Raw genomic sequence first — 27,736 nt, forward strand, 5'->3', positions numbered from 1 at the left:
GAGGACAAAAATATTTCTACAATTTTTTGGAGAAGTTGAATGGTAGCTCGTTGTGGGCAAGGAATATGTCTGTTTACTGTTATATTGTACTCTCCCAAGTGCTTAATACAGTGTTCTGCACAGAATAAGCACTCAATAATTAGAATTGAATGAATAATAATAATGATGATGCCTTAGCACTTTGTGATGAGCAACTGTGCTAAGAACTGGGGCAGATACAAGAGATTCAGACCAGACATAGTCCATGTCCTACCAGAATACTGCTATTGGACATTGTAGCCATTGCAGTGTGGCTCAGTGGAAAGAGCACGGGCCTTGGAGTCAGAGGTCATGGGTTCAAATCCCGGCTCCACCAATTGTCAGCTGTGTGACTTTGGGCAGGTCACTTAACTTCTCTGTGCCTCAGTTCCCTCATCTGTAAAATGGGGATTAAGATTGTGAGCCCCCTGTGGGACAACCTGATCACCTTGTATCCCCGCAGTGCTTAGAACAGTGCTTTGCACATAGTAAGCGCTTAACAAATACCATCATTGCATTTCCCTTGACTTGAAAATTGGTATACATTTAGCCAAGGACCAAGTAATTTCAAGTCCACTGTAAGTGTTCAATAAATATGATCCATGCCAACTTGTACTTCCCAAGCCCTTAGTACAGTGCTCTGCACACAGTAAGCGCTCAATAAATACGATTGAATGAATGAATGAATGGATGATTGACTAATCTGGCTAGCTATTTACCAGTGACTTCTAAGGGAATTTGTTTTGTCTCTTTGTGGTGATAATTTACATGTGCAGCATCCATTCCTGGTTAGCTGTGCCTATTGGCGTATAAATTAAATTGTAGTGTTGGGAATGGACAGATTCCTTAATTCATTCATTGTCGTATGTATTAAGCACTTACTGTGTGCAGAGCACTGTACTAAGTGCTTGGAAAGTACAATTCAGCAATAAAGAGAGACAGTCCCTGCCCACACTGGGCTTAATCTGTTTATTAGATGCGAATAGGTTTGGCTGTAGGGCTCAATTCTCTTCTGAGACTATGTAGGTAGAAACAGAGAGCCCACTCTTTAATATCAGGATCCTCCCACCTCCTTTCCCCAACTGGCCTCAGAAGAGTTCAGTCAATCAATTATATTTATTGAGTGCTTACTGTGTGCAAAGCACTGTACTAAGAGCTTGGGAGAGTATAATATGACAATAAAACAACACATTCCCTTCCCACATGCCCCACTGTCTTTTAAATTTGTGTCTTTACCTTGTTTGACTTTAGAGGGATTCCCCCCACCCTGCAATCCAAACCCCCAAATGACCTCGATTGTCCGTTTTTCCTTTTTTAAATGGGTGCCACTGAGGCCAACCCTGCTCTTGCCGGAAGGGCGGGGCTGAAGCAGCATGGCTCAGTGGAAAGAGCACGGGCTGGGGAGCCAGAGGTTGTGGGTTCAAATCCCGGCTCTGCCACTTGTCAGCTGTGTGACCTTGGGCAAGTCACTTAACTTCTCTAGGCCTCAGTTCCCTCGTCTGTAAAATGGGGATGAAGACTGTGAGCCCCACTTGGGACAACCTGATTACCTTGTATGTACCGCAGTGCTTAGAACAGTGCTTGGCACATAGTAAGTGCTTAACAAATACCAACATTAGTAGTATTATTATTATTATTACTCTGCTAGTCCTGTCCCATTGCCATATGGGGGTGGAGATTGACGGGCTTAGAAAACGTGGGAAGGTTGTGAGAACAGAGACACAAATTCAAAAGAGGTGGAGTGATGAGAGGGTGGGGTGAACGTAAGAACCAAATGCTTACCTGGCCCCATCTGAGAGCATTTATTCATTCAGTCAGTCATATTTATTGAGCGCTTGCTTACTGTGTGCACAGCATTGTACTAAGCACTTGGGAAAGTACGATGGAACAATAAAAAGTGACAATCCCTGCCCACAACGAGCTCACACAAAGGAGATTACCAGCACTATTACCAGAGACGTGCTGATGAGAAGCAGCATGACATAGTGGATAGAACACAGGCCTGTGAGTCAGGAGGTCATGGGTTCTAATCCCGCTCCACCACTTGGCTGCTGAGTGGCCTTGGGCAATTCGCTTCACTTAGCTGGGCCTCAGTTCCCTTATCTGTAAAAAGGAAATTGAGACTATGAGCCCCGTGTGGGACCGGGACTGTGTCCAACCCAATTTGCTTGTATCCACCCTAGTGCTTAGTACAGTGTCTGGCACATAGTAAGTGCTTAACTAATACTACAGTTATTATTATTATTATTATTATTATTATTATTATTATACAGCTGATATGACATCACTCCAGTATGGAGCTTCAGTGCAGGTGGGGAAGAGGCTTATGAGACCAGGACTGATGAAGATATAGTGCAGCTACTAGTTAAAGCCAATGTCTCTCCTTCCACCCCCATTTTCTAGCACCTCCTGCTCTGCCTTTCCTTGAGTCTCCTTTTCTTAGGGTTTCCTTTACCTCCTTCATCAACTTTTTTGGCATATATATCTCTCTCATGCTCATATGCCCCTCTGTTTCTCCTGCTTCTTCCTTTTACTTGCTTTACCTCTGTTTACTGCCCCTCTTCTTAATCCTTCATTAGAGGTTTCCTTTACCTCCTTCATCAACTTTTTTGGCATAGCTCTCTCTCTCATGCTCATATGCCTCTCTGTTTCTCCTGCTTCTTCCTTTGACTTGCTTTACCTCTGTTTACCGCCCCTCTTCTTAATCCTTTATTAAGGCTTATCTTTTTTTATGGTATTTGTTAAGAGTTTTCCATGTGCCGGGCACTGTACTAAGTGCTGGGGTCTTCTTCAAATGCCATTGAGTCATTTCTGACCCACAACAACTCCATGGACAACACCCTCTTCCGAACATCCCATCTTCTGTCAGGAAGTCGATCTGGTATGTATATCCTCAGAGCGCTGGGGAAGATACAATATAATCAGGCCGTAGAGAGTCCCTGGCCCATGGGGGGCTCACAGTCTCACTCCCCATTTTACAGATGAGGTAACTGATTCAAAGAGAAGTGAAGCGCATTGCCCAGGGTCACCTAGCAGAGAAGTGGTGGAGACGAGGTTAGAATCTAGGTCCTCCGACTTCCAGGCCACAGCTTTTTTTTATCTTAAGAATGTTGGCCAAATTGCATTTGAGTAAATGAATATGATGGATACATGGACGCAAGTCAATTCTCTGATGTATGTATAAATTGATGGTCTGTCACCTTTTAAAACATATACATCATATACATGGACGCAAGTCAATTCTCTGATGTATGTATATATTGATGGTCTGTCACCTTTTAAAACAACCCCTTGAGGGCAAGGGTTTAGTCTTTTCTGCATGGCATGTAGTATGCCTGATACACTGAAGACACTTCGTGGCTCAGTGGAAAAGAGCACGGGCTTTGGAGGCTAAGGTCATGGATTCAAATCCCAGCTCTGCCAGTTGTCAGCTGTGTGACTTTAGGCAAGTCACTTAACTTCTCTGTGCCTCAGTTACCTCATCTGTAAAATGGGGATGAAGACTGTGAGCCCACCGGGGAACAACGTGATCATCTTGTAACCCCTCCGCACTTAGAACAGTGCTTTACACATAGTAAGTGCTTTATAAATGCCATTATTATTATTATTATTATAACAACTGTTAAGCAATAATAGTTTTCTTACACAGATTTGGAGCTTAGAGTAATGACAGAATAAAAGAGCACAGTAATTAAAGCAAGATATGACGTAGGCTTCTAGAAAGATCATTATGACTATTTGCAGAAGAAAGATTGGCTTGTTTTTGGAATTTACTACTAGTGTGTAATAGTGTTTCCCATATTATAGCTAAAAGGAAGAGAAAGAAAAAGATAAGGGGGGGAAGAGAAGAAGGAGGGAAGAGTTTCAAAATTGGGAGCCAGTTTTTATTTCAATTTTGAGTCTCTGCACCTTTTCCTCAGCAGGATATGGTGTTCAATAGAAAGAGAACATAGCGGGAGAGGTATTGAAGACTTTTTTGAAGACTTAGGTATGTATGTAGTGCAAGGAAAGCAGGGCTGATTCCAAATTGAAGTGATGCAGAGAAGGGATAAATCAGGGAAGGTTTCCTGGAGATTTCAGGAGAGTTTTGGAAATGAGGAGAGCTACGCTCTTCTGAATTGTAGGGGCAAACAGCATGAGCATGGAGTCGGAGGTGGAAGAGTCAAGCTTGAGGTACATTTGGAACGTGAACTTCGGAAGAGAGAAGAGTCTGAGATGGAGAGTAACGAGTGGAAGGCGTCGATATGGAGAAACCTTATTGTGAATATTAAGGGATTTTTGAGGAGTAACATGGACTGTGGAAAGACCCAGGGCCTTGGAGTCTTGGGAACTTGGGCTCTAATTTTTGGTCACTGTGTGACCAAGGGCAAGTCACCTAACATCTCTGTGCCTGTTTCCTCATCTGTAAAATGGGGATTAAATTCCAGTTCTCCCTCCCCCTTAGACTGTGAGTCACATGAGGGACAGAGAAGAGACTTAGAGGTAGAACTGGAAAGAAGATAGGTGGAGAGTTGGATCTCGAGAGGAAAGAGCAGGGACAGGTAGACTCACCTACTCTTTCTTCTCAGGTATTCTCCTGAGGGAGGGGTGGTGAACTGATGCTTCAGCAGCCACTTTGGAGATCAAGCTACAGGCTCATTGCTCCCCCCAGTTGCTGTTCCTGACTCAAACTTGCAAGCCAAATTCCAGGATTGCAGACTGACCCTACGGCTTCTGGGTCATTTTAGGGGAGGGACTTTAAATGTGAACTGAGAGAATTAACTCCTATTTAGAGCTGACCCAGGGAATTTCTCTGACCTTGAACCATACTGGGTCGGATGATGATGATGATAACGGTATTTGTTAAGCACTTACTTTGTGTCAAGCACTGTTCTATGCTCTGGAGTCTTGTCTTATGCCGTTGAGTCGTTTCCGACCCCATAGCAACACCGCGGGCATATCTCTCCTAGAACGCCCCGCTCTCCGTCTGCAATCGTTCTTGTTGTGTAGCCATACAGTTTTCTTGGTAAAAATATGGAAGTGGTTTACCATTGCCACCTTCCATGCAGTCATCTCTAGTCTCCGCCCTCGATTCTCTTCCATGCCACTACTGCCCAGCGTGGGTGAGTTTTGACTTGTAGCAGATTGCCTTCCACTCACTAGTCACTGGCCAAGTTAGGAATGAAATGGATAGGCCTCTGCTTGATTCTCCCTCCCGTAAATGAGACTAGTAGAGTACTGGAAACTCTCCAGGGGATGTGCTGGAGTAGATCCCGACTAATCAGGATGCACACAGTCTGGTTTGGCTTCAGGAATCTGCAGAGCGCCAAAAGTCCCAGATTAGTTCCTCAATGCCTCAGATTCTTTGAGAAATGTGAGGGCCGGGGTTGGTACACAGAAAAGCATATAAGGATGGGACTAGTGAAACTCCATGGAAAGAAGTGATTTTTTTCCCTGACTTATCATTTCTCTTTTTTTTCCAATAGTGTCTTGACCGTGAGCAAGGTGTCCAGTGGATTAAGAAAGAAAGACTTCCAGCATTTCTGAAAAGTGATTGTTATTTTGAATACAGGTATTTGCAATCTTTAGGGATGAAGAAGTTTTAAATGTAGCCATGTTCTAGGTCACATTATTTACAGGATTTTCTCAGGATGGTTGTCTAACTCTATCACGAATTTTAGTGTCTCTTTTAGTAAAGGTTTTTCAGATGCTTTCTTTCATTCATATTCCTTCTTATTTTAGGATAATGTAGATGTTTTTGGTTAGACTATTTGTCCTCTTTCCAAAGAGATTTTATGAAAATCAAACCTAACAATTCCATTTTCATTGCAGATACAAGAGCGGATCACTGAGTTATATAAAACAAGTAAAGTTAATTTGGCAAAAGTGGCATTTGTTAGATTGTTGGTCAAGTGTATGATGTACTGTGACTTGGGGTTCAGAGGTCATGGGTTCTAATCCTGACTCCGCCACTTTTCAGCTGTGTGACTTTGGGCAAGTCACTTAACTTCTCTGTGCCTCAGTTACCTCATCTGTAAAATGGGGATTAAGGTTGTGAGCCCCACATGAGACAACCTAATCACCTTGTATCCCCCCAGCACTTAGAACAGTGCTTTGCCCATAGTAAGCGCTTAACAAATACCATTATCATTATTATTATTATTATTATTATTATTACTGTGGGAAAAGTTATAAAAAATACACAGTGTATTATTAAATTTTCCCTTTTCCTATGGCCTTTAAAATGTAAGTAACGCAATATTTTGAAGCATTATTTTTGACCTGTACTCTGGGCAACTATTTTTCAAGGTAAAACTGAGAGATAGCTATTGATGCTGAATTTTTTTGGCATTTTATTGGTGGTCCTTGTTTTTGGTGCATCAACTGAAACTTTTTATTTTAACGATGTACAGTTTTAGAGTTCTTAAAGGAGACAATAAAAGCATTAGGACATAAGAGAAATAGAGTTGATTATGGTGCTTAACTAAGCCGAGCCCTCAAACAATCTTTTAAATTCCTAAATGGAGAGGGGGGAGAGAGAGAGATTAAAAAGTCACAGGAATCTTTAAGTATTTGGTAATCAGTGTCCGTGGAGCCAGACAAAATGGGATGGGTGGGTTGGATTACTCCTTTTCCTACTATAGCCCTGAAGAGCCTGAAAATCTGGAGTCAGGCTCTTCACACTGTATATAAGCTCAGTGAAAGTGTTTGCCAACTCTGTTATATTGTCCTCTCCCAAGGAAGCAACATGGCCTAGTGACTAGAGCATGGGCCTGGGAATCAGAAGGACCTGAGTTCTAATCATCAATCGTATTTATTGAGCGCTTACTGTGTGCAGAACACTTTACTAAGCGCTTAATCGTAATGCTTCTCTAATCAGAGAAGCAGTGTGGCATAGTGGAAAGAGCCCGGTCTTGGGAGTCAGAAGTCACGGGTTCCAATCCCGGCTCCGCCACTTAGCCGTGTGACTTTGGGCAAGTCACTTCACTTCTCTGGGCCTCAGTTCCCTCATCTGGAAAATGGGGATTAAGACTGTGAGCCCCACGTGGGACAACCTGATCACCCTTGTATCCCCCCCAGTGCTTAGAATAGTGCTTGGCACATAATAAGCGCTTAACAAATACCGACATTATTATTATTATAATCCCGGCTCCTCCACGTGTCTGCTCTGTGACCTTGAGCAAGTCACTTCGCTTCTCTGGGCCTCAATTACCTGTAAAAAATGGGGATTAAGAGTGTGAGCCCCATGTGGGACTGGGACTGTGTCCAACCTGATTAGCTTGTATCTACCTCAGTGCTTAGTGCTTGACCCATAGTAAGTGCATAATAAATTCCATCATTATCATTACAGTGCTCTGCATATAATAAGTGCTCAATAAACACCGATGATGATGATCAATCAATCAATCAATCGTATTTATTGAGCGCTTACTGTGTGCAGAGCACTGTACTAAACGCTTGGGAAGTACAAGTCGAACTTCGCTTCTCAGAGCCTCAGTTCCCTCATCTGGAAAATGGGGATGAAGACTGGGAGCCCCCCAGGGGGGCGAACCGATCAGCTTGTTTCAATCAATCAGTCGTATTTACTGATGATAAGCAAACCTGAATCTCAGGACTTTTGAGCACGTGCCCTGCCCGATTCTAACTGGATCTGACTTCACTTCCAGTGAGGCGAGGGGTGGAGAGTAGGGGCTGGGCTTAGAGAAGCAGCATGGCGTAGTGGATAGAGCATGGGCCTGGGAATCAAAAGGTCATGGGTTCTAATCCCAGCTCCTCCTCATATCTTCTTTGTGACCTTGGGCAAGTCACTTCACTTCTCTGTCCCTCAGTTACCTCATCTGTAAACTGAGTGCTTAGTCACTGCAGTTTAAAATCAGCTATCCCTCTCGGGATAAAGAGAAGAATTAAGGAGAATAATTCTGGCTTCTCCTTTTTGCCTTTCCTCCCCACATCTCAAGCCTCCCAGTCACGGAGGATGATCGTGTGTCAACACACATGCTGGTTGCATCACAAATCCCGTAGTCACAGGCAAAACCGTAAATAATAACAATCATTAGTACTGTTACTATTATGGTATTTGTTAAGCACTTATTCTGTGTCAGGCACTGTACTAAGGGCTAAGATGGGTACAAACAAAACGGGTTGGACACAGTCCCCTTCCCATGTGGGCTCACAGTCTCAATTCCCATTTTACAGATGAGGCACAGAGAAGTGAAGTGACTTGCCCAAGGTTACACAGCAGACAAGGCGGAGTTGGGATTAGAACCTGTGACCTTCTAGCTCCCAGGCCTGTGTCCGATCCACTACGCCATGCTGCTTCTCCTCTGAATAAAATTCACTGCCCATTTCCAAAGGGCTAGCCTAGACACTCCTGTAAATCTGATTCTCTTCAGAATCTTTATAGTCTGCAGGCGGTTGGAAGGATTCAGAGAAAAATACTCTGAGTTTTACCATCTGCTGTAGTGTGAAATCAGTTGTCTATTTTTAGATGACTAAGGTCGGAGAGTACATTTTTAAAAAATTTACAAATTGATATGAAGTGAACTTTTGCCAAAATCCTTGAAATTTACCTGGGGAGAAACCACCATTCTCATTTAAGCGTTTTATACATAGTATATTTTACTTTGCCTGTAAATGTAACCTTTATTGTAAAGTGATGATATTTTGTTTTTTTCTGCTCTTCCCACCCGTCTCCTGTTGTCCATCTCCCCCAGAGGCAATTCAACCATACCAAAAAGAAAAACACTGGCTTCTATTTTGGCCTAGACAAAAGCAGAAGTTCCCAATCATTTTTGATTTTATGGATAATAAAAATGGTGGAATTGTCAGTATGAATAGTATTACTGAGCCTACTGTGTGCTCAATAAAAAAGCTTTAAGTAGTCATGGGGGAATTGGACCTGTTTGTGGGTCATTACTAAGCAAAGTCTTAGGACTTGGGGAACATACAAAAGAAGTAAAAAAAAGTGAAAAAGAGAAGCAGAGTAGCTCAGTGGAAGGAGTATGGGCTTTGGATTCAGAGGTCATGGGTTCAAATCCCAGCTGCACCAATTGTCAGCTGTGTGACTTTGGGCAAGTTACTTCACTTCTCTGTGCCTCAGTTCCCTCATCTGTAAAATGGGGATTAAGATTGTGAGCCCCATGTGTGACAACCTGATCAACTTGTAACCTCCCCAGCGCTTAGAACATTTATTCATTCAATTGTATTTATTGAGCGCTAACTGTGTGCAGAGCACTGTAATAAGTGCTTGGGAAGCACAAGCTGGCAACATATAGAGATGGTCCCTACCCAACAGTGGGCTCACAGTCTAGAAGGGGGAGACAGACAATAAAACAAAACATATTAACAAAGTAAAATAAATAGAATAGTAAATATGTACAAGTAAAATAGAGTAATAAATCTGTACAAACATATATACAGGTGTTGTGGGGAGGGGAAGGAGGTAGGACGGGGGGATGGGGAGGGGGAGAGGAAGGAGGGGGCTCAGTCTGGGAAGGCCTCCTGGAGGAGGTGAGCTCTCAGTAGGGCTTTGAAGGGAGGAAGAGAGCTAGCTTGGCGGATGTGCAAAAAATATGGAACGCTTCACGAATTTGCGTGTCATCCTTGCGCAGGGGCCATGCTAATCTTCTCTGTATTGTTCCAATTTTAGTATATGTGCTGCTGAAGCAAGCACAGTGCTTTGCACATAGTAAGCACTTAATAAATGCCAATATTATTATTATTATTATTATTATTAAGTAAAAGACTGTTTAATGTCTAATTGAGAGATTTATAATCTATGGGTCCCACCTTGATTTTTGAGGAGAAGAAGGGAAGCAGAGTGTTCTACTGGATAGAGCACGGGCCTGAAGACAGAACGTGCTGGGTTCTAATACCAGCCCGACCACTTGTCTGCTCTGTGACCTTGGTCAAGTCACTTCACTTCTCTGTGCCTCAGTTACCTCATCTGTAAAATGGGGATTAAAACTGGGAGCGCATGTGGGCATAGATCATGTCCAACCTGATTATCTTGTATCTACCCAAGGCTGGGGTAGATACAAGCTAATCATGTTGGACACGAACCATGTCCCACATAAGGCTCACAGTCTTAATCACCATTTTACAGAAAACAGGTAACTGAGGCACAGAGAAGTTAAGTGACTAGCCTGAGGTCACACAGCAGACAAGTGGCAGACCCAGGATTAGAATCCAGGTCCTCTGAATCCCAGGCCCGTGCTTTTTTCCACTAGGCAATCCTGCTTCTCATGCCTCTTCCTCTTAGTTACCAGTTACCACCATCACAGACAAGGTTAGAAAATGGATAGGCTATTGGTGTGACTCTCAGTGTGGTGTTGCTTTCAGTTTTGTGGGTAAATTGACATTTTAAATTCCTGAATAATGGACTGAAGTGAAATAAATCTTTCCAACAAAATTAAAATCCATGGGAAATTTTTCTGGCTCTACATGTAACTTTGCAGGGAGGTAAGAAGTCAGGTGAATGAAATAAAGTTATGGTGTTTCTTACTGGGTATTGTAAAGATTCATTAATGAACTGTTGAACAATTACACTGTCTAATATATATATATAATTTCCAATCTGCAGATTAGCTAAACTGGTGTCTCAAGTTGAATGGAGCCAAACGGGCATAAACTTCATAATAGATCCATCGTATTATCCCTGGATTCTGAAAAAACCACCACCCCCTCCATATTCTCCAGGTGAAGATGAGAATCAAAAAATTATGAAGAAGTTCTACGTCTCTCTTGGCGAGGTAAAAGTATGTCTGTTCATAGAGTGCCGAGAGGCATCACTGATTTAGGCTGCCTTTCCTGGGCTTCATCATCATCAAGTGAGCTGTCTACCTCAGGGGCCCCTCCTTGTTCTTCTAGTGCTGGTCGTACTTATTGACCACCTTCAAAGCCTTACTAAAATAATAATAATAATGGATCTATTAGATTGACTGGATCTATTAGAATGAAGTCAGGCCCATGCAGACTTATGCGAGTGAAGCTGAGGCAGAAACTATCCTAAAATAGAGCATATTAAGAATTGATAAGATTTCTCTCACTGATCCTTTTATTTCTTTTTCAGAATAAATCAGTATATAGCATTTACTGATCTCTATTTTGTACTGAGCAGTCTATTTTAGCCCTTATGAAAGAACCAAAATGTAAGAAGATACAATATCTTCCCCTAAGGAATTAGGCTATTGAGGAAGACAGACACTTTAATTATTCATTCATTCATTCAATCATATTTATTGAGTGCTTACTGTGTGCAGAGCACTGTACTAAGTGCTTGGGACAGTACAATATAACAATAAACAGACATATTCTCTACAACGAGGACTGGAAAGAGGGGAGACCAAAGTCAGGGAGGTCAGGTAGGAACCTGATGCGGTTGTCAAGATGAGATATTACAGTCATCTTGACTAATGTCGTAGCTGTTTGTATGGAGAGGAAAGGGAGGTTCTTGGAGATATTGTGGAGGAACAATCAGCAAGATCTGGTACCATTATTATTATACCATTATTACCATTATTGTACCAAATACCATTATTATTATTATTTGGTGATACGCTGAAAGTGGGGGTTTAAAAAGAGAGAGGAGTTGAAGGGTAATGCCAAGGTTATGGACTTGAGGTGGGGAAGATGATCAATCGGTCAGTCGTTTTTATTGAGCACTTAATGATTGCAGAGCACTGTACTAAGTGCTTGGGAGAGTACAGTATAACAGAGTTGGTAGACATTTTCCCTGCCCACAATGAGCTAGTGATGTCGTCGTTTGTGATGGGAAAATTAAGGTTTGAAGGGGAAGATGAATTCAGTTTTGGACATATCAACCATGAAGTATTAGCAAGACTTCATGTGGAGGTGTGGAGGCATGAAGAAATGCTAGATTGCAGATAAGGTCAAGCTAGCAGGGTTTATTTGTTTAATCATATTTAATGAGCGCTTACTGTGTGCAAAGCACTGTACTAAGGGACGATTTGGGAGCTGTCTGCATAAAGGTGATAGTTGAATGAGTGCCCCTAAAGTGTGAGAGGTCTCTCAGGGTCGCATCTGGAGAGTTTCCAGTACTCTTACCAGTCTCGACTATGGGAGGGAGAGTCACGCAGAGGCCTACCCATTCCATTCCTAGCTTGGCCAGTGGCTAGTGAGTGAAAGACAATCTACTTCAAGGCAAGACTCCCCTGTGCTGGGCAGCAGTCTCATGGGGGAGAGTTGAGGGTGGAGACTCAAGTTTGCTGCGTGGAAGGAGGCAATGATAAACCACTTCCATATTTTGACCAAGAAAACTCTCTGGGAACACTACCAGAATGATTGCAGGTGGAGGTGGGGCATTCTGGGAGAGATAATAATAATAATAATGATGGCATTTATTAAGCGCTTACTATGTGCAAAGCACTGTTCTAAGTGCTGGGGAGGTTACAAGGTGATCAGGTTGTCCCACGGGGGGCCCACAGTCTTCATCCCCATTTTACAGATGAGGTAACTGAGGCGCAGAGAAGTGAAGTGACTTGCCCAAAGTCACACAGCTGACAGGTGGCGGATCCAGGATTTGAACCCATGACCTCTGACTCCAAAGCCCGGGCTCTTTCCTCCGTGTCCATGGTGTGGCTGTGGGTCGGAGACGACTCAACAGCATAAGACAAGACAAAAGAGTGAGAAGAGATAAACTGGAAAGGTGACCAAAACAGAGCCTTGGGGGACACCTACTCCTGGGGAGCGGGAGGCAGAGGAAGAACCAGTGAAAAAGACTGGCCAGAGATAAGAGGAGAACCAGGAGAGAACTGTCAGGGAAACCAAGGTTAAACAGTGTTTCCAGGAGAAGTGATATGGTCCACAGTGTTGAAAGCAGCCGGAAGATCAAGGAGGGTTAGGACTAAGTCCATTAAATCTGGTGACCTTGGAAAGAGTGACTTCAGTGGAGTGAAGAGGGTAGAAACCAGATTGAAAGGGTTTGGAGGATAAGAAGTAGATTCAGTGGATCCATTTAAGGAATTTAAGGAATTTGGAGCAGGATAGAAAGAGGAATATTGGGAGATAGCTGAATGGTGCAGGGGGATCCATAGAGGATTTTTTTTAGGATTGGTGAAAAAGTTTCATTAAGAGGAAGGCTTTATATTGTCTTATTAATTGGCACTCTAGTTTTATAATGACTAAAGCATAGTTTGAAATGCATTCTTACTAAAACTGACAAAGACAATCCCTCTATGTGAAGGGGAGGCAATCTGCTCTGTGCACCTGATCCTCTCCTCCTGGATCTATGCCAGGATGGAGGGGTCAATTTTTAGGAAAATCATAACCATCAGTGTTTCTACACTGCCTTCCTCCAACAGAAATGCTGAATGGCACAATCACTAAATCAATCAATCAATAGTAGTAATAAATCAATAGATTTAGTATTGATTACTAAAAGGGGTTTATCATCATTTGAACTCCCATATAAGTAGCAACATCTCTGACAAAGAAAGACATATGAAAGAAATGGGATCTTTTATGTGAGAGCATGGAAGTGAAATGTTATGTTACCAAAATTCTTACCGAGCCTTCTTTCTTTTCTGTTCTTTAATGCTATTTGTTAGGTGTTTTCTAGGTGCCAGGCACTGTCCTCAGTCCTGGGGTAGAAACAAAGGTAATCATGGCCCACAAGGGGATCACAGTCTTAGTCCCCTTTTTACAGATGAGGTAACTGAGGCACAGATAGGTTAAGTGACTTGCCCAAAGTCACACAGAAGACAGGTGGCGGAGCTGGGATTAGAATCCAGGTCCTTCTGATTCCCAGGCTCATGCTCTGTCCCCTAGGCATTTATCAATGTCCAGTTCAGTTTTCCATTTGTGGGACAAGGGGAGTTGATAAGGGTATTAGAGTGGCACAAAGGTAGGAAAAGTGTCATTCAGGTGGCTAACACAATGAGTGCTGTGCAACAAAGTAGACACTCTCAGTTGATAGTGAAAATCATGATTCATCTGTAATACATGGGCTCATTACCGCTATGAAGAGGTGATCTATCTTCAATTGCCAGACCACTTAATTCAAAAGGCAGCAAGAGAAAAAGTAAGAGAAATAGAGTTACTTTGAGTTTACTATGGGCAGGGAACATGTCTGCTCATTCTTTTGTATCATACTCTCCCAAGCACTTAGTACAGTGCTCTGCACATAAGTTCTCAATAAATACTATTGATTGATTGATTTAGTGATTGTGCCATTCAGCATTTCTGTTGGAGGAAGGCAGTGTAGACACAGTGGTGGTTATGATTTTCCTAAAAATTGACGACTCCATCCTGGCATAGATCCAGGAGGAGAGGATCAGGTGCAGAGAGCAGATTGCCTCCCCTTCACATAGAGGGATTGTCTTAGTCAATCGTATTTATTGAGCGCTTACTCTGTGCGGAACACTGTACTAAGCGATTGAGAGAGTACAGTATAGCAATATAACAGTCACATTACCTGCCCATAATGAGCTTACGCGGGGAGAATCCTACTGCTATTGTACTGAACCTGCGTTTGTTTCTCTTTTTAGGCCACATTTACTCAGACGAAGGATTGGTTTTCATTAGCAAAGCAAAGCCAGCAAGTAGTGACAACCTATTCATTGCCCTGTTGTGTGATCAGCAGCCAAATTCAAAGAAGTCTTTCATATCACCTGGAAAATCCTGTTTTAGACAATAGTAACAATGGTAAGTTGAACATTCTCCAAAATTGCTAGGCATGAAACCAGAGGGTTTTTTTCATTATTATTATTCCTCACTCTGGCTTTGCAGTTCAGCACTTGTGTTTGAATGTAGGGAAAAAAGTAAATGTACAGATCTTGAATTTGTCCTAATTGTGTTTGCTGACTTCATCTAGGGAATGATGTCAGTGATGATGAATTCGACCCAAATCAAGAATTTCCCAGAAAGAAGAAAGAGAACGGAAGCCTTGATATTGCTAAATCAAGAGTAAAAAGTTCACCTCAGAGTAGATCTGTATTTGCGGCAGATACTCCTCATTCACTCCCAAAAGTATATCTAGAGGGAAAGCAGGAAAGTTCCCCCAATAAAGACGGGAAAGCTGAAATGATTTTCTCATCACATGAAGAGTTTTTAAATGCATATATAAACTTCATTATAAGAACCTCCATCACCAAACTCACTGGAATGCCAGTGGAAGAAAGTTCAGACGATAGAGATTTTCGATCACTTTCGGTCAGAGTGATCCAAAAGCCAGTAGGTACCGAGTTTCGCACCTGTGACATTGGGCAACCACTTCAGCCAGGTGACTCATCTGGTTCCCCAAGCCGAGACCTAGAAGAGAACCTCGAAGCATCAAGTTTAAGTTCAAAATCTGAAAGTATTGGAGTAGACAGCCGAGCTGACTGGTGCGTTTCTCACAGAAAATACGATATCGGCACCAGAAAAGAATTTGAGAGATTTAAGAAGTTTATGAAAGGGTCGTTGGGAGAGAGATATTTGTGGCTGTGGATGGACATTGAAAGATTGAAAGTCCTTAAAGACCCTGGCAGACATCAGAGGTATTGTTTTTGTTTCTTTTCAATTTTTATAATAACCAAAGCATAAGGATGGCTTTGTCCATTTAAACTGTCCCTGGTCCTTACTGAGGGCTCATGGTCCACGATCTGAAAGGAAGAAATCCCATTCTGGAAGGGTAAGCTTTTTAATAAAAATTGAAATTGCAACTTCCCCCTCTCTCCCCAGAATTGCTCCAGAGCTCAAGGTGGATTTCTGATCGTTTGTTTCCCATGTGGTCCCTGGAGAGGGATGATGGTGATGATGATGAGAAGCAGCATGACTCAGTGGAAGGAGCACGGGCTTGGGAGTCAGAGGTCCTGAGTTCAAATTCTGGCTCTGCCGCTTGTCAGCTGTGTGACTTTGGGCAAGTCACTTCACTTCTCTTTGCCTAAGTTACCTCATCTGGAAAATGGGGATGAAGATTGTGAGCCCCACATGGAACAACCTGATCCCCTTGTATCCTCCCCAGCGCTTAGAACGGTGCTTTGCACATAATAAGCACTTAACGAATACCATTGTTATTATTATTATGATGATGACGGTATTTGTTAAGCTCTTGCTATTTGCCAGGCACTGTACTAAGTGCCGGGGTGGATACAAGCAAAGCGAGATTGACACAATCCCTATCCCATGTGGGGCTCATGTTCTCAATCCCCATTTTAAAGACGAGATCACTGAGGCCAAGAGAAGTGAAGTGACTTGCCCAGGTTCACACAGCAGACAGTGGCAGAGCTGGGATTAGCACCCATGACCTTTTAACTCCCTTTTAATTCTATCCACTATAAGTGCAGAAATGGGGAAAAGTAGAACTTTCTGAAGGTTTTTTTTTGTACAGTGAGAGTTGTTTCTAATGGAATCCCCATCTTAAGGAAAATCCCAACAGGCAATTTAAGATGTGTAGAAAGCTGGCATCCCTCTCCTTTTTCCTCTCCTCCCCACTGTCAATCAGTAGAGAAGCAGCGTGGCTCAGTGGAAAGAGCACGGGCTTTGGAGTCAGAGGTCATGGGTTCAAATCCTGACTCCACCAATTGTCAGCTGTGTGACTTTGGGCAAATCACTTAACTTCTCTGTGCCTCAGTTCCCTCATCTGGAAAATGGGGATTAAGACTGTGAGCCCCACGTGGGCCAACCTGATCACCTTGTATCCCCCCCCCAGCGCTTAGAACAGTGCTTTGCACATAGTAAGCGCTTAACAAATACCATCATTATTATTATCATTAGTAGTAGTATTTATTGAGTTCTTCCTGGGTGCAGAGCACACTAAGCTTCCTGCCCAGGAACGAGTTGTTCGGTCAGAAAATTGTGGCCCCTCCACAGATTATTGGTACAGTCCCTAGTTGCCTCCCCACCTTGATGTTGGCAAACGTGTCAAGGCCTAGTGGGCCTAAAGATTTTTAGAACCTCTCTGCAAATCTGCTTATAATTATTTAGAATAGGATGATGGTTAGCATCCGCATTAGCGCAGTCAACTTGAGTCTCCGCCCTCGACTCTCTCCTGTGCCGCTGCTGCCCGGCACAGGTGAGTTTTGACTTGTAGCAGATGGCCTTCCACCCGCTAACCACTGGCCAAGCTAGGATTGGAATGGGTAGGCTTCTGCTTGACTCTTCCTCCCATAGTCGAGACCGGTAGAGTACTGGAAACTCCAGGTGCAACCCTGAGAGGGGAAAGCGGTGGGGTAGATACAGGTTAATCAGGTTGGACACAGTCCCTATTCCAGAAAGATCTCACAGACTTAATCCCCATTTTACAGTTGATGTAACTGAGGCACAGAGAAGTTAAGCAACTGGCCCAAGCTCACCCAGCTGAAAGTAGTATTCTTAGTTATTAGCGATCACGTGCCGCTGATGTAGGTGGAGTGTCAACAACTTGGCAGACGGAATCCAGACTGTGTCTGTTTATTGTTGTATTATTCTCTCCCAAGCACGTAGTCCGGTGCTCTGCACACCGTAAGCGCTCAATAAATACGATAGAATGAATGAATGAATCCAAGATCAGCAGCCAGTTAAGGTTTATTTTTCACTTTCATTCTTCCCTATTTCCCAAAGCTAGGATTTTACTTGACTGCCCTTGCATGATGGTTTCCTTTTGTTCAAGGCATATAGATAAGATGAGAAGATGTTATTTAGTGAGCAGCGGAGACTGCTACCTCACTCCGGAAATCTTACAAAAGCTGGACCTACTAGATGGATCTCTGTGGAATGAAGCACATTTAAGATCTGTGCAGCCTGAAGTGGTGAAACCCTTACTTCAATATTGGTAGGAAAAACTGGAAGGCATTTAATTTCTCTTTTCGTAGGTGGGTTAAGGGGATATGGCTCAGTGGAAAGAGCCCCGGCTTTGGAGTCAGAGGTCATGGGTTCAAATCCTGGCTCTGCCAATCGTCAGCTGTGTGACTTTGGGCAAGTCACTTCACTTCTCTGGGCCTCAGATCCCTCATCTGTAAAATGGGGATGAAGCCCTGTGAGCCCCCCGTGGGACAACCTGATTACCTTGTACCACCCCAGTGCTTAGAACAGTGCTTGGCACATAGTAAGCACTTAATAAATGCCATCTTTATAAATAATAAAAATTACAGTACTTGTTAATAATAAGAATGATGGTATTTGTTAAGCACTTACTATGTGCCAAGCACTGTTCTAAGCATTGGGGTAGATACAGGGTCATCAAGTCGTCCCACATGGGGCTCACAGACTTAATCTCCATTTTACAGATGAGGTAACTGAGGCACAGAGAAGTTAAGTGACTTGTCCAAAGTCACACAGCTGATAAGCGCTTAGTACAGTGCTCTGCACACAGTAAGCGCTCAATAAATACGATTGAATGAATGAGTGAAAAAGTGGCAGAGCCAGGATTAGAACCCACGACCTCTGACTTCCAAGCCTGTGCCCTTTCCACTAAGCCGCTGTGGTGCTGTGGTACTCTCCTAAGCACTGAGGCAAGTACAAGTTATTCGGGTTGGACACAGTCCCTGTCCCACAGTGGGCCTCACACTCTTAATCCCCAGTTTTGACAGACGAGGTAACTGAGGCACAGAGAAGTGAAGTGACATACTCAAGGTCACAGAGCAGACATATGACAGAGCTGGGATTAGAACTGAGGTCCTTCTGACTCCAAGGCCCATTGCCCTATCCACTGGAGCAGCATGGCTCGGTGGAAAGAGCTTGGGCTTTGAAGTCAGGGGTTCAAATCCCGGCTCCGCCAATTGTCAGCTGTGTGACTTTGGGCAAGTCACTTAACTTCTTTGGGCCTCAGTTCCCTCATTTGTAAAATGGGGAATAAGACTGTGGGCCCCACGTGGGACAACCTGATCACCTTGTATCTATCCCAGCACTTAGAACAGTTCTTTGCACATAGTAAGCGCTTAACAAATACCATCATAATTCTAGACTGTGAGCCCACTGTTGGGTAGGGACTGTGTCTATATGTTGCCAACCTGTACTTCCCAAGCGCTTAGTACAGTGCTCTGCACACAGTAAGCGCTCAATAAATACGATTGATTGATTGATAATTATTATTATCATCATTATTATTATTAAGCCATGCTGCTTCTCCAGCGGGTACTTATCATGGGTTTACGGAGGTGAAGTTTTGAAACTAGAAGCAAAGGCCCATTAGATCATTTAAAGCTTGCCCTGTATAGCAAGGTCTCGTACGTAACAGCGATGACCCTACGACCCACGGCATTTGAGCCTGCAGGGACAGGAGTGACTTTTGGGGGGACGAGGGGAGAGAGGGAGAGTTGGGTGGGCCAGCAGATGGTGTAACCCCAGGAAAGGGAATGATGACGGGCAGTCGGACTGACTCCCAGAATGACTGCGGGGAATCAGGCCGAATGGGAAGAGGGCCAAGGCTTGGAGCTACTCCAGGGATTCAAGGCAAAGAGGGGAGCCAGGATAAAATAAAAGTTGGGGTCTGGGGGTGGTAGAGAGGGACAAAATGGGGAGCCAGTATGCCCGCAATGTTAGGGGCAGGGGGAGGGAGAGATGCGTGAAAAAGGGAGCCAGCCTACAAGAAAGGTCGGGGGCATGAAGAGATGAGCAAAAGGGGAGGTGTGGGGGATGAAAAAAAAGGGAGATGGGGGAGGGAGGGAGGAAACACACGAAGTCCATAATTTTTCCACAAGTCACAGCTTGTTCTGTCCTTAAAAGTAGATCAGACCAACTGGCTTGCTTCCTGTTCAGCTTCTGTCGTTGTGCCTCATTAAGAACTGGGAGCAGGGATGGGGGTGGCTGTGAGGGGGCCTAGGAATGGTTTCTTGGAACATCTTGTAACGATATATTTCTTCCCCCATGACAGTATTCTTCTGCATTGCCAGAAGAGTGAAAACACAGATCTGGCCTCTGCTTCTAGTATGGTTCTGAATCTTGAGCATTCAGACTTTCATCTTTGGAGATTATTTCATTATCTCAACACTTTAACCACCAGAAATGTTTTTTTTTTCTCAGAATAGGCAAATTTTACCCCAGAATTTTATCCCAGCCAGGTCCATTTTTCCCTTTTCATTACCGTTGAAACTATCAACAAAAATAACACAAAAAAGTATGTACTTGTACTTCTGATTTAGCTCATTTAACTCCATCCCTTCCTCAGGAAGAGTGAATAGGGGTGGAAGGAAGAAAGACACAGGAAATGGGAAAGACTCGCTTTCCCTTCTCACAGGAATAGACGTCGGCAGAAGGACAAGGGCGATGGGTGAAGGAAATCACTGGGTAATGTGTTCTTTCCTCCATGAAGGTTTAAGTCCTTCAGAAGTGTGGTTAACTTCATGATGCTGATGACAGCTCTCATCTATGTTTAATTTTCATAAGCTTATAGCTGTCATGGGTGTTTGAGTGAAAATTGCCTTCAAATAATCAATGTTATTTATTGATCACTGTTTTTTTATGGCATTTATTAAGCACTTACTATGTGCAAAGCACTGTTCTAAGCACTGGGGAGGGTACAAGGTGATCAGGTCATCCCACGTGGGGCTCACAGTCTTAATCCCCATTTTACAAATGAGGTAACTAAGGCACAGAGAAGTGAAGTGGCTTGCCCAAAGTCACACAGCTGACAAGTGGCAGAGCTGGGATTGAACCCATGACCTCTGACGCCAAAGCCCGGGCTCTTTCCACTGAGCCACACTGCTTCTTTACTGTTGTTCTCAGAGTACTGTACTAGGCTCTTGGCTGAGTACGATTTAGAGAGTAGAGACCATCTAAGCCCTCAAATCTAGCTAGGGAGACAGACATTAAAAAACATTACAGGTAAGGGAAGCAGCGGAAGGTACATTTGTGCACAGAAGTGTTGCGGAGGTGAAAGATGGGGTGATGTCACTTAATAGAGTGTAGACTCAAGTGAATTAAGTGATGCAGTAGAAGGGGAACAAGGGTGAAGAGATGAGAGGTTAGTCAGGGAAGACTTCCTGAAGGAGGTGTGATTTTAGGAGGACTTTGAAGAGGGAGAAAGTCATGGTCTAGTAGGTATGAAGACAGGAAAGGATTTCCAGGCAAGGGGAAAGTCATGAGAAGGGGTTGACTAATCCCAGCTCTGTACTTGTCTGCTGTGTGACCTTGGGCAAGCCACTTAACTTCTCTGTGCCTCAGTTACCTCCTTCATAAAATGGGGTTTAAAACTGTGAGCCCCGAGTGGGACAACCTGTTTACCCTGTACCTACCCCAGGGCTTAGAACAGTGCTTGGCACATAGTAAGCACTTAACAAATACCATTATTATTATTATTAAAATCGACAAGAATGAGGCACACTGAGTAGGTTGGTATTAGAGGTGCAAACATCACTGACAGGGATCTGCTTTTCAAAGCATTAGTAGCTGCTTTTATTTATATATGTAGTTTTATATATTTATAAATATATAAATGTATAAATATATATTTATATATAAATATATAAATAAATATATAAATATATATAAATGTATAAATATAAATGTTTTATATATATCTTGTTTTCCACCCGAAAATAAAAACCACATAAACAGCTTTGGGAAATCCCCCCAATAGTTCAACAGTTCAACTACCACGCCTGTTAGACTACTGTGCTGAAAACATTTTATTAGCAAGTCAGGTATATATATATATAAAACTATATATATATGCAACTCAGGTTTATATATACGCAACTCAGGTATATATATATATATATATATATATATATGTATATATAAGCAACTCAGGTTCGTGTATATATATATATATATATATGTATATATATATACACGAACCTTAGTTGCTAATAAAATGTTTTCAGCACAGGAATCTAACAGGTTGAACTGTTGAACTATTGGGGGGATTTCCCAAAGCTGTTAAAGTGGTTTTTATTTTCGGGTGGAATACCACAGCCAGTTCTGGTCCTTGCTCTGAGGAAGTCGATAATACAGTAGAAGAAGATACAGAGAAGGGCAACCAAAATGCACTTCCATCTGTGACCTTTGGACATTTGATATTCAACCCCTGCCCAACCCCACAGCACTTATGTACATGCCTTTAAATTGTGTGTTATAAATTATTTACTCATATTAATGTCAATAGCCCTCTTGAGTCAGCCAGTCAGTCATATTTATTGAGTGCTTTCTGTGTGCAGAGCACTGTACAAAGCGCTACAACAATGAACAGACACATTCCCTACCCACAACGACTTTAGAGTCTAGAGATGAGGTTACACTCTAGACTGTAAACTCGTTGTGGGCAGGGAATGTGTCTGTTAATTCTGTCATATTGTAGTCTCCAAGTACTTAGTACAGTGATCTAAACATAGTAAGAGCTCCATAAATACCACTGATTGATTGATTGATGAGGGGAGTGTAGTACCTTCTAGGTGAGGAGATTAGCTCTAGACTCTGAGCCCGTTGTGGGCAGAGTTTGTCTCTTTTTATTGCTGTATTGTACTTTCCAAGCGCTTAGTACAGTACTCTGCACACAATAAGCACTCAATAAGTACGATTAAATGAGTGAGAAACAGGAATCAAAATCAGTAAGGATGTGAATGGGGCCAAAAATATGGATGGCTTATAACTAAAAAAAAGGAAAGCCTTTTTGCACACAGTAGGTCAAAAACATATGGAATGTGTTATCCCAGAAGTTTGTGGAAACAGAAAATATCCAGAAGGGGCTGGATGCATTCACGGATGAGAGGTGCATAATAGTTACCAGAGAGACAAATTAGGAATGCTAGCAGGCAAATTCAGGGATGTTAGAAGACTGTGTGGGGGTGGGAGGGCTAGTCTAACCTGACCCTGGAGGCTTGGATCCTGCTTTAGGAGGGGGATTGAATTAGATTCAAGGATATTAAGAATATTCTCTAGACTGTAAGCTCATTGTGAGCAGGAAACATGTTCATCAACTCTGTTGTATTGTACTCTCCCAAGTGCTGAGTATAGTGCCCTGCACACAGTAAGTGTTCAAAAAATACCATTGTTGATGATAATAAGGAGCTATATCTCTAACTCTGAGGATGGTGTTAAATAAGGTGACACTTAGAATAGTTTGGACACACGATCAGTAGGACTAATTCTCTGGCAAAGACACTAATGCTAGGAAAAGTCCAGGGAAATCATGGACAAGGCAGAACAGCAGGTAGATGAAGCAACGTGGCTTCAGCGTGGAAAGAGCACGGGCTTTGGAGTCAGAGGTCATGGGTTCGAATCCCGGCTCCGCCACATGTCTGCTGTGTGACCTTGGGCAAGTCACTTAACTTCTCTGAGCCTCAGTTCCCTCATCTGTAAAATGAGGATTAAGACTGTGAGCCCCACGTGGGACAACTTGATCACCTTGTATCCCCCCAGTGCTTAGAACAGTGCTCTGCACATAGTAAGCGCTTAACAAATGCCATTATTATTATTATTATTATAACAACGATAATGGAAGAGCCGTTAGAAAGGTTGTGGATTATGACAGAGGACAAGATATTCTGGAAAAAGTATATCCACGGAGTCGCTATGAATAGGAAACAATGGCACTTAATAATAATAATGATAATAATAATAATAACTGCTCTAAGCACTGGGGAAGCAGCATCGTGTAGTGAATAGAGCATGGGCCTGGGAGTTGGAAGGCAACATATAGAGACAGTCCCTACCCAACAGTGGGCTCACAGTCTAGAAGGGGTAGACAGAGAACAAAACCAAACATATTAACAAAATAAAACATAGTAAGTGCTTAAGAAATGCCATCATTATTATTATTATTATTATTATTATGTAATTTTAGGCCTAAATGTATTTAGAGTTCTAAAATATTCATTCTTCATTCTATCGTATTTATTGAGCGCTTACTGTGTGCAGAGCACTGTACTAAGCACTTGGGAAGTACAAGTTGGCAACATATAGAGATGGTCGCTACCCAACAGCGGGCTCACAGTCTAGAAGATATTTTAAGGAAGTCCCTAATACAGTAATAGAAACAATCATTTACCCAATAGCAATAATAATAATAATAACTATTATTATTATTATTATTATTATGGTATTTGCTAAGCACTTACTATGTGCCAGGTACTGTACTAAGCCCTGGGGTGGATACTAGCAAGTCTGGTTTGACACAGTCCCTATCCCACATGGGACTCCCATTCTCCAGACTGTGAGCCTTTCTAGACTGTGAGCCCGTTGTTGGGTAGGGACCGTCTCTATATGTTGCCAACTTGTATTTCCCAAGTGCTTAGTACAGTGCTTTGTACACAGTAAGCGCTCAATATATATGATTGAATGAATTTTACAGATGACATAACTGAAGCCCCGAAAAATGAAGTGACTTGCCCAAGGTCACACAGCAGACAAGTAGCAGAGTTGGGATTAGAACCCATGACCTTCTGCCTCCCAGGCTGTCCACTACAGCTTCATGTTTCTCTATTAGGCTAAGGTTAGGTCGTGGGCTTATAGGAAATTTAGTATTTATCATTGTGCTTGTCCATGGTGTTCTTTTTGTTTAAGACTTTCATGGGAATTTGGGTTTAAAAGGAATTGTGAGTGTGTCTGATTCAATCTACTCCTCATTTTCCCTAAGCTTAGTCATCTGGGAAGCAAAATTGGGATAGGAGGGTGGAGGTGACTGAATTGCGGAAGGGTGACCCTCGTAAATATGGTAATGGTAGTGGGAAGGGACGTAATGCATATTTTTATATTTTGGTGACTAAGGTTGCCTTTTCTTCCTCCAGGGGTCCTAGATTTTGTGTGACACACTCGAATACCATAAAAAATGCAAGCTCTGGCCTGAAATTTTGGCACATCCGTCAAGAGAGACCAAGAAAGGATGTTGATCCTTTCCCACAAATGGTGACCCTTTTACCACTAAGACCTAAGTCTTGCACCCCACGGAGAACGCTTTCTCATTCTCAGGTAGGCAGAGTGGAGACACTTGGAGTACTATTTTTAATGTCAAATCAATGGTGAAATATGTTCAGTATTCCCCACGTACCTTTGCATTGCAAATTCCAGAGGATTTAATCCTTTATTTTGGAGGAGGGAAATACTACAGGTTCACCAAGGGTGAATTTTTATCTACTTTCCTGTTTCTCTATTTTTTTCATCCTTCGTCAGAAGGATGAGGCCAGATCACTGGAACTGTCTTCTAAACTAGACAAGAAACCTCGTAGAGTTAAAACGGCAACACAAAGGACAAGTCAAAGTCTCCCAGATGCTACCGGTCAAATCAATAACTACGGAGCTGTTAGGAAAAGGTAGGTGTGTACTAGCAATGCTTCCACAAACCTGTGTTTTATTAGGGATTTTTATTGTTAGCCAAAATTTGGAGTTAGGATAGCCAATGATGGAGATTCATTATAATTGCCAGGCAAGGTTCACTGTCAATTCAGCATTATGAGGAAGAGTCCCTCTAAATTAGTAGGAAATCAATCAATCAATCCTATTCATTGAGTGCTTACTGTGTGCAGAGCACTTAGGGTTTTTGGTTTTGTTTGTTTTAATATTATTTTCTGGCAGGCACTAAGTGCTGGGTAGGTACAAGGTAATCAGGTTGTCCCACATGGGGCTTACAGTCTTCATCCCCATTTTACAGATGAGGGAACTGAGGCAAAGAGAAGTGAAGTGAGTGGCCTGAGGTCACACAGCAGGCAAATGGTGGAGCAGGGATTAGAACCCAGTCCTCTGACTCTCAGCCCCGTGTTCTATCCATTAGACTATAATACTTCATTCATTCATTCATTCATTCAATCATATTTATTGAGCACTTACTGTGTGCAGAGCACTGTACTAAGCGCTTGGGAAGTACAAAGCGGCAACATATAGAGACGGTCCCTACCCAACTGCGGGCTCACAGTCTAGAAGGGGGAGACAGACAACAAAACAAAACATATTAACAAAATAAAATAAATAGAATAGTAAATATGTACAAGTAAAATAAATTGAGTAATAAGTATGTACAAGCATTTATACAGGTGCTGTGGGGAGGGGAAGGAGGTAAGGTGGGGGAGATGGGGAGGGGAAGGAGGGTGAGAGGAAGGAGGGGACTCAGTCTGGGAAGGCCTCCTGGAGGAGGTGAGCTCTCAGTAGGGCCTTGAATGGAGGAAGAGAGCTAGCTTGGCGGATGGGCAGAGGGAGGGCATTCCAGGCCTGGGGGATGACGTGGGCCCGGGGTCGATGGCTGGACAGGCGAGAACGAGGCCCGGTGAGGAGATTAGCGGCAGAGGAGCAGAGGGTGCGGGCTGGGCTAGAGAAGGAAAGAAGGGAGGTGAGGTAGGAGGGGGCGAGGGGATGGACAGCCTTGAAGCCGAGAGTGAGGAGTTTTTGCCTGATGCATAGGTTGATTGGTAGCCACTGGAGATTTTTGAGGAGGGGAGTAACGTGCCCAGAGCGTTTCTGCACAAAGACGATCTGAGCAGTAGCATGAAGTATAGATTGAAGTGGGGAGAGACAGGAGGATGGGAGATCAGAGAGGAGGCTGATGCAGTAATCCCGTTGGGATAGGATGAGACATTGAACCAGCAGGGTAGCAATTTGGATAGAGAGGAAAGGGCGGATCTCGGCGATGTTGCGGAGGTGAGACCGGCAGGTTTTGTTGACCATACTAAGCACTTGGAAGGAGAGTAAAAGGCAACTTCTGTCTGTATCCTTTCCCTTACCAGGCTCAGAAGCACTCTTCTCAATAAACCTGCCAGAATTCATAAAGTGGAAGTGACTCAGTTTGGGCCCATTTCCTGTTTGGGTCTCTTTTCCATTTTTTAATTTTCCCTGTACTTTCACTACCATAGTGGTGCAGGTGACCTGTTCTGTCCACCCACCAATCAGGAACAGGCCCTCTAAGAATTCTGGTGTCTTATTCTCTGCATATTCCTGTGCACACTTACACACACCCTCTAGACTGTCAGCTCGTTGGGGCCGGAAATGTGTCTGTTTATTGTTATTTTGTTCTCTCCCAAGCACTTAGTACAGTGCTCTGCCCATGTTAAGGACTCAGTAAATATGATTGAATGAATGAATGAACATACAAACGCACCACATCACCCCTTCAGTCAATCTGTGGTGTTTATTGAGCATTTATTGAACACTGTACTAAGCAGTTGGGAGAGTACAGTACAACAGAGTTGGTAGGCATATTCCTGGCCCTCACGGAGCTTACAATCTAGAGGTGGGAGACAGACAATTCAATATATTGCGGATTTGTCACTAAGTGCTGTGGGGCTGAGGGTGTGGTCAGTGCTTAGAACAGTGCTTGGCACGTAGTAAGTGCTTAACAAATACCATCATTATTAATATCAAATGCTTACAATACAGATCCCTTCCTCTCCGTGGCTTTTTCCTTTTCCTCTAATTGAATGCTGGCCCTCTCTGGGAGATATGTTCCTTGTGTTCTACTTGTAGTCATCAGTAGAGCTTTCTTTACAAACGCACGCACACACACACCACATACACAGTCTCTCTCTCTCTCTCTCTCTCTCTCTCTCTTTCTCTCTCTTTCTCTCTTTCTTTCTCATCTCTCCCCTCTCCAGTCCATACTTTATTCTGCTGCCTGGATCATTTGGCTAGAACTCCATTCTGTGAACGTTTTCTCCACTTCTCAAAAACCACCAATGGTTGCCATCACCCATCGCGCAGGGTCGCGTCGGAGGATTGGCACGGCAAGAGAGAGAGACCGGAATCAGGCTGAGCCATGCAAAATTTTTCCACGTGGCCAACTGAACTTCCCTTTCCAGAGGAATGCACTTATTTTTAGTTATTCGATGTGGCAAAATGAACTTCCCTCTCTGGAGGATTACCTTTATTTTAGTTTGGCGCCCTAAGAACGCTTCCCTCT

At 43.1% G+C, this 27,736-nt stretch overlaps 1 protein-coding gene and 2 non-coding genes across 5 annotated transcripts in view; 2 read left to right on the forward strand and 1 right to left on the reverse strand.

The window, feature by feature from the left end:
• The window catches only part of RGS22 (regulator of G protein signaling 22), a 142,651-nt gene that overhangs the window by 27,197 nt on the left and 87,718 nt on the right, over positions 1-27,736 (forward strand). For 2 of the 3 annotated variants that reach the window (XM_038745205.1, XM_038745202.1), the window contains exons 5-11: positions 5,484-5,569; positions 10,580-10,748; positions 14,505-14,661; positions 14,831-15,494; positions 17,588-17,749; positions 24,642-24,822; positions 25,024-25,163. In XM_038745205.1, coding sequence (XP_038601133.1) covers positions 5,484-5,569; positions 10,580-10,748; positions 14,505-14,661; positions 14,831-15,494; positions 17,588-17,749; positions 24,642-24,822; positions 25,024-25,163 — 1,559 coding nt within the window. The remainder of the gene's footprint in view (positions 1-5,483; positions 5,570-10,579; positions 10,749-14,504; positions 14,662-14,830; positions 15,495-17,587; positions 17,750-24,641; positions 24,823-25,023; positions 25,164-27,736) is intronic. The other variant, XM_038745204.1, reaches the window with a different exon arrangement.
• On the reverse strand, positions 9,564-9,670 carry LOC119927835. Its single transcript, XR_005450803.1, has one exon. It is a non-coding gene; the product is annotated as a U6 spliceosomal RNA (small nuclear RNA).
• Positions 12,022-12,160, forward strand: LOC119927872. The gene has a single exon (XR_005450838.1). It is a non-coding gene; the product is annotated as a small nucleolar RNA SNORA7 (small nucleolar RNA).

The sequence above is a fragment of the Tachyglossus aculeatus genome, chromosome 4 (genome assembly GCF_015852505.1).
Source record: "Tachyglossus aculeatus isolate mTacAcu1 chromosome 4, mTacAcu1.pri, whole genome shotgun sequence".
NCBI lineage: Eukaryota > Metazoa > Chordata > Mammalia > Monotremata > Tachyglossidae > Tachyglossus > Tachyglossus aculeatus.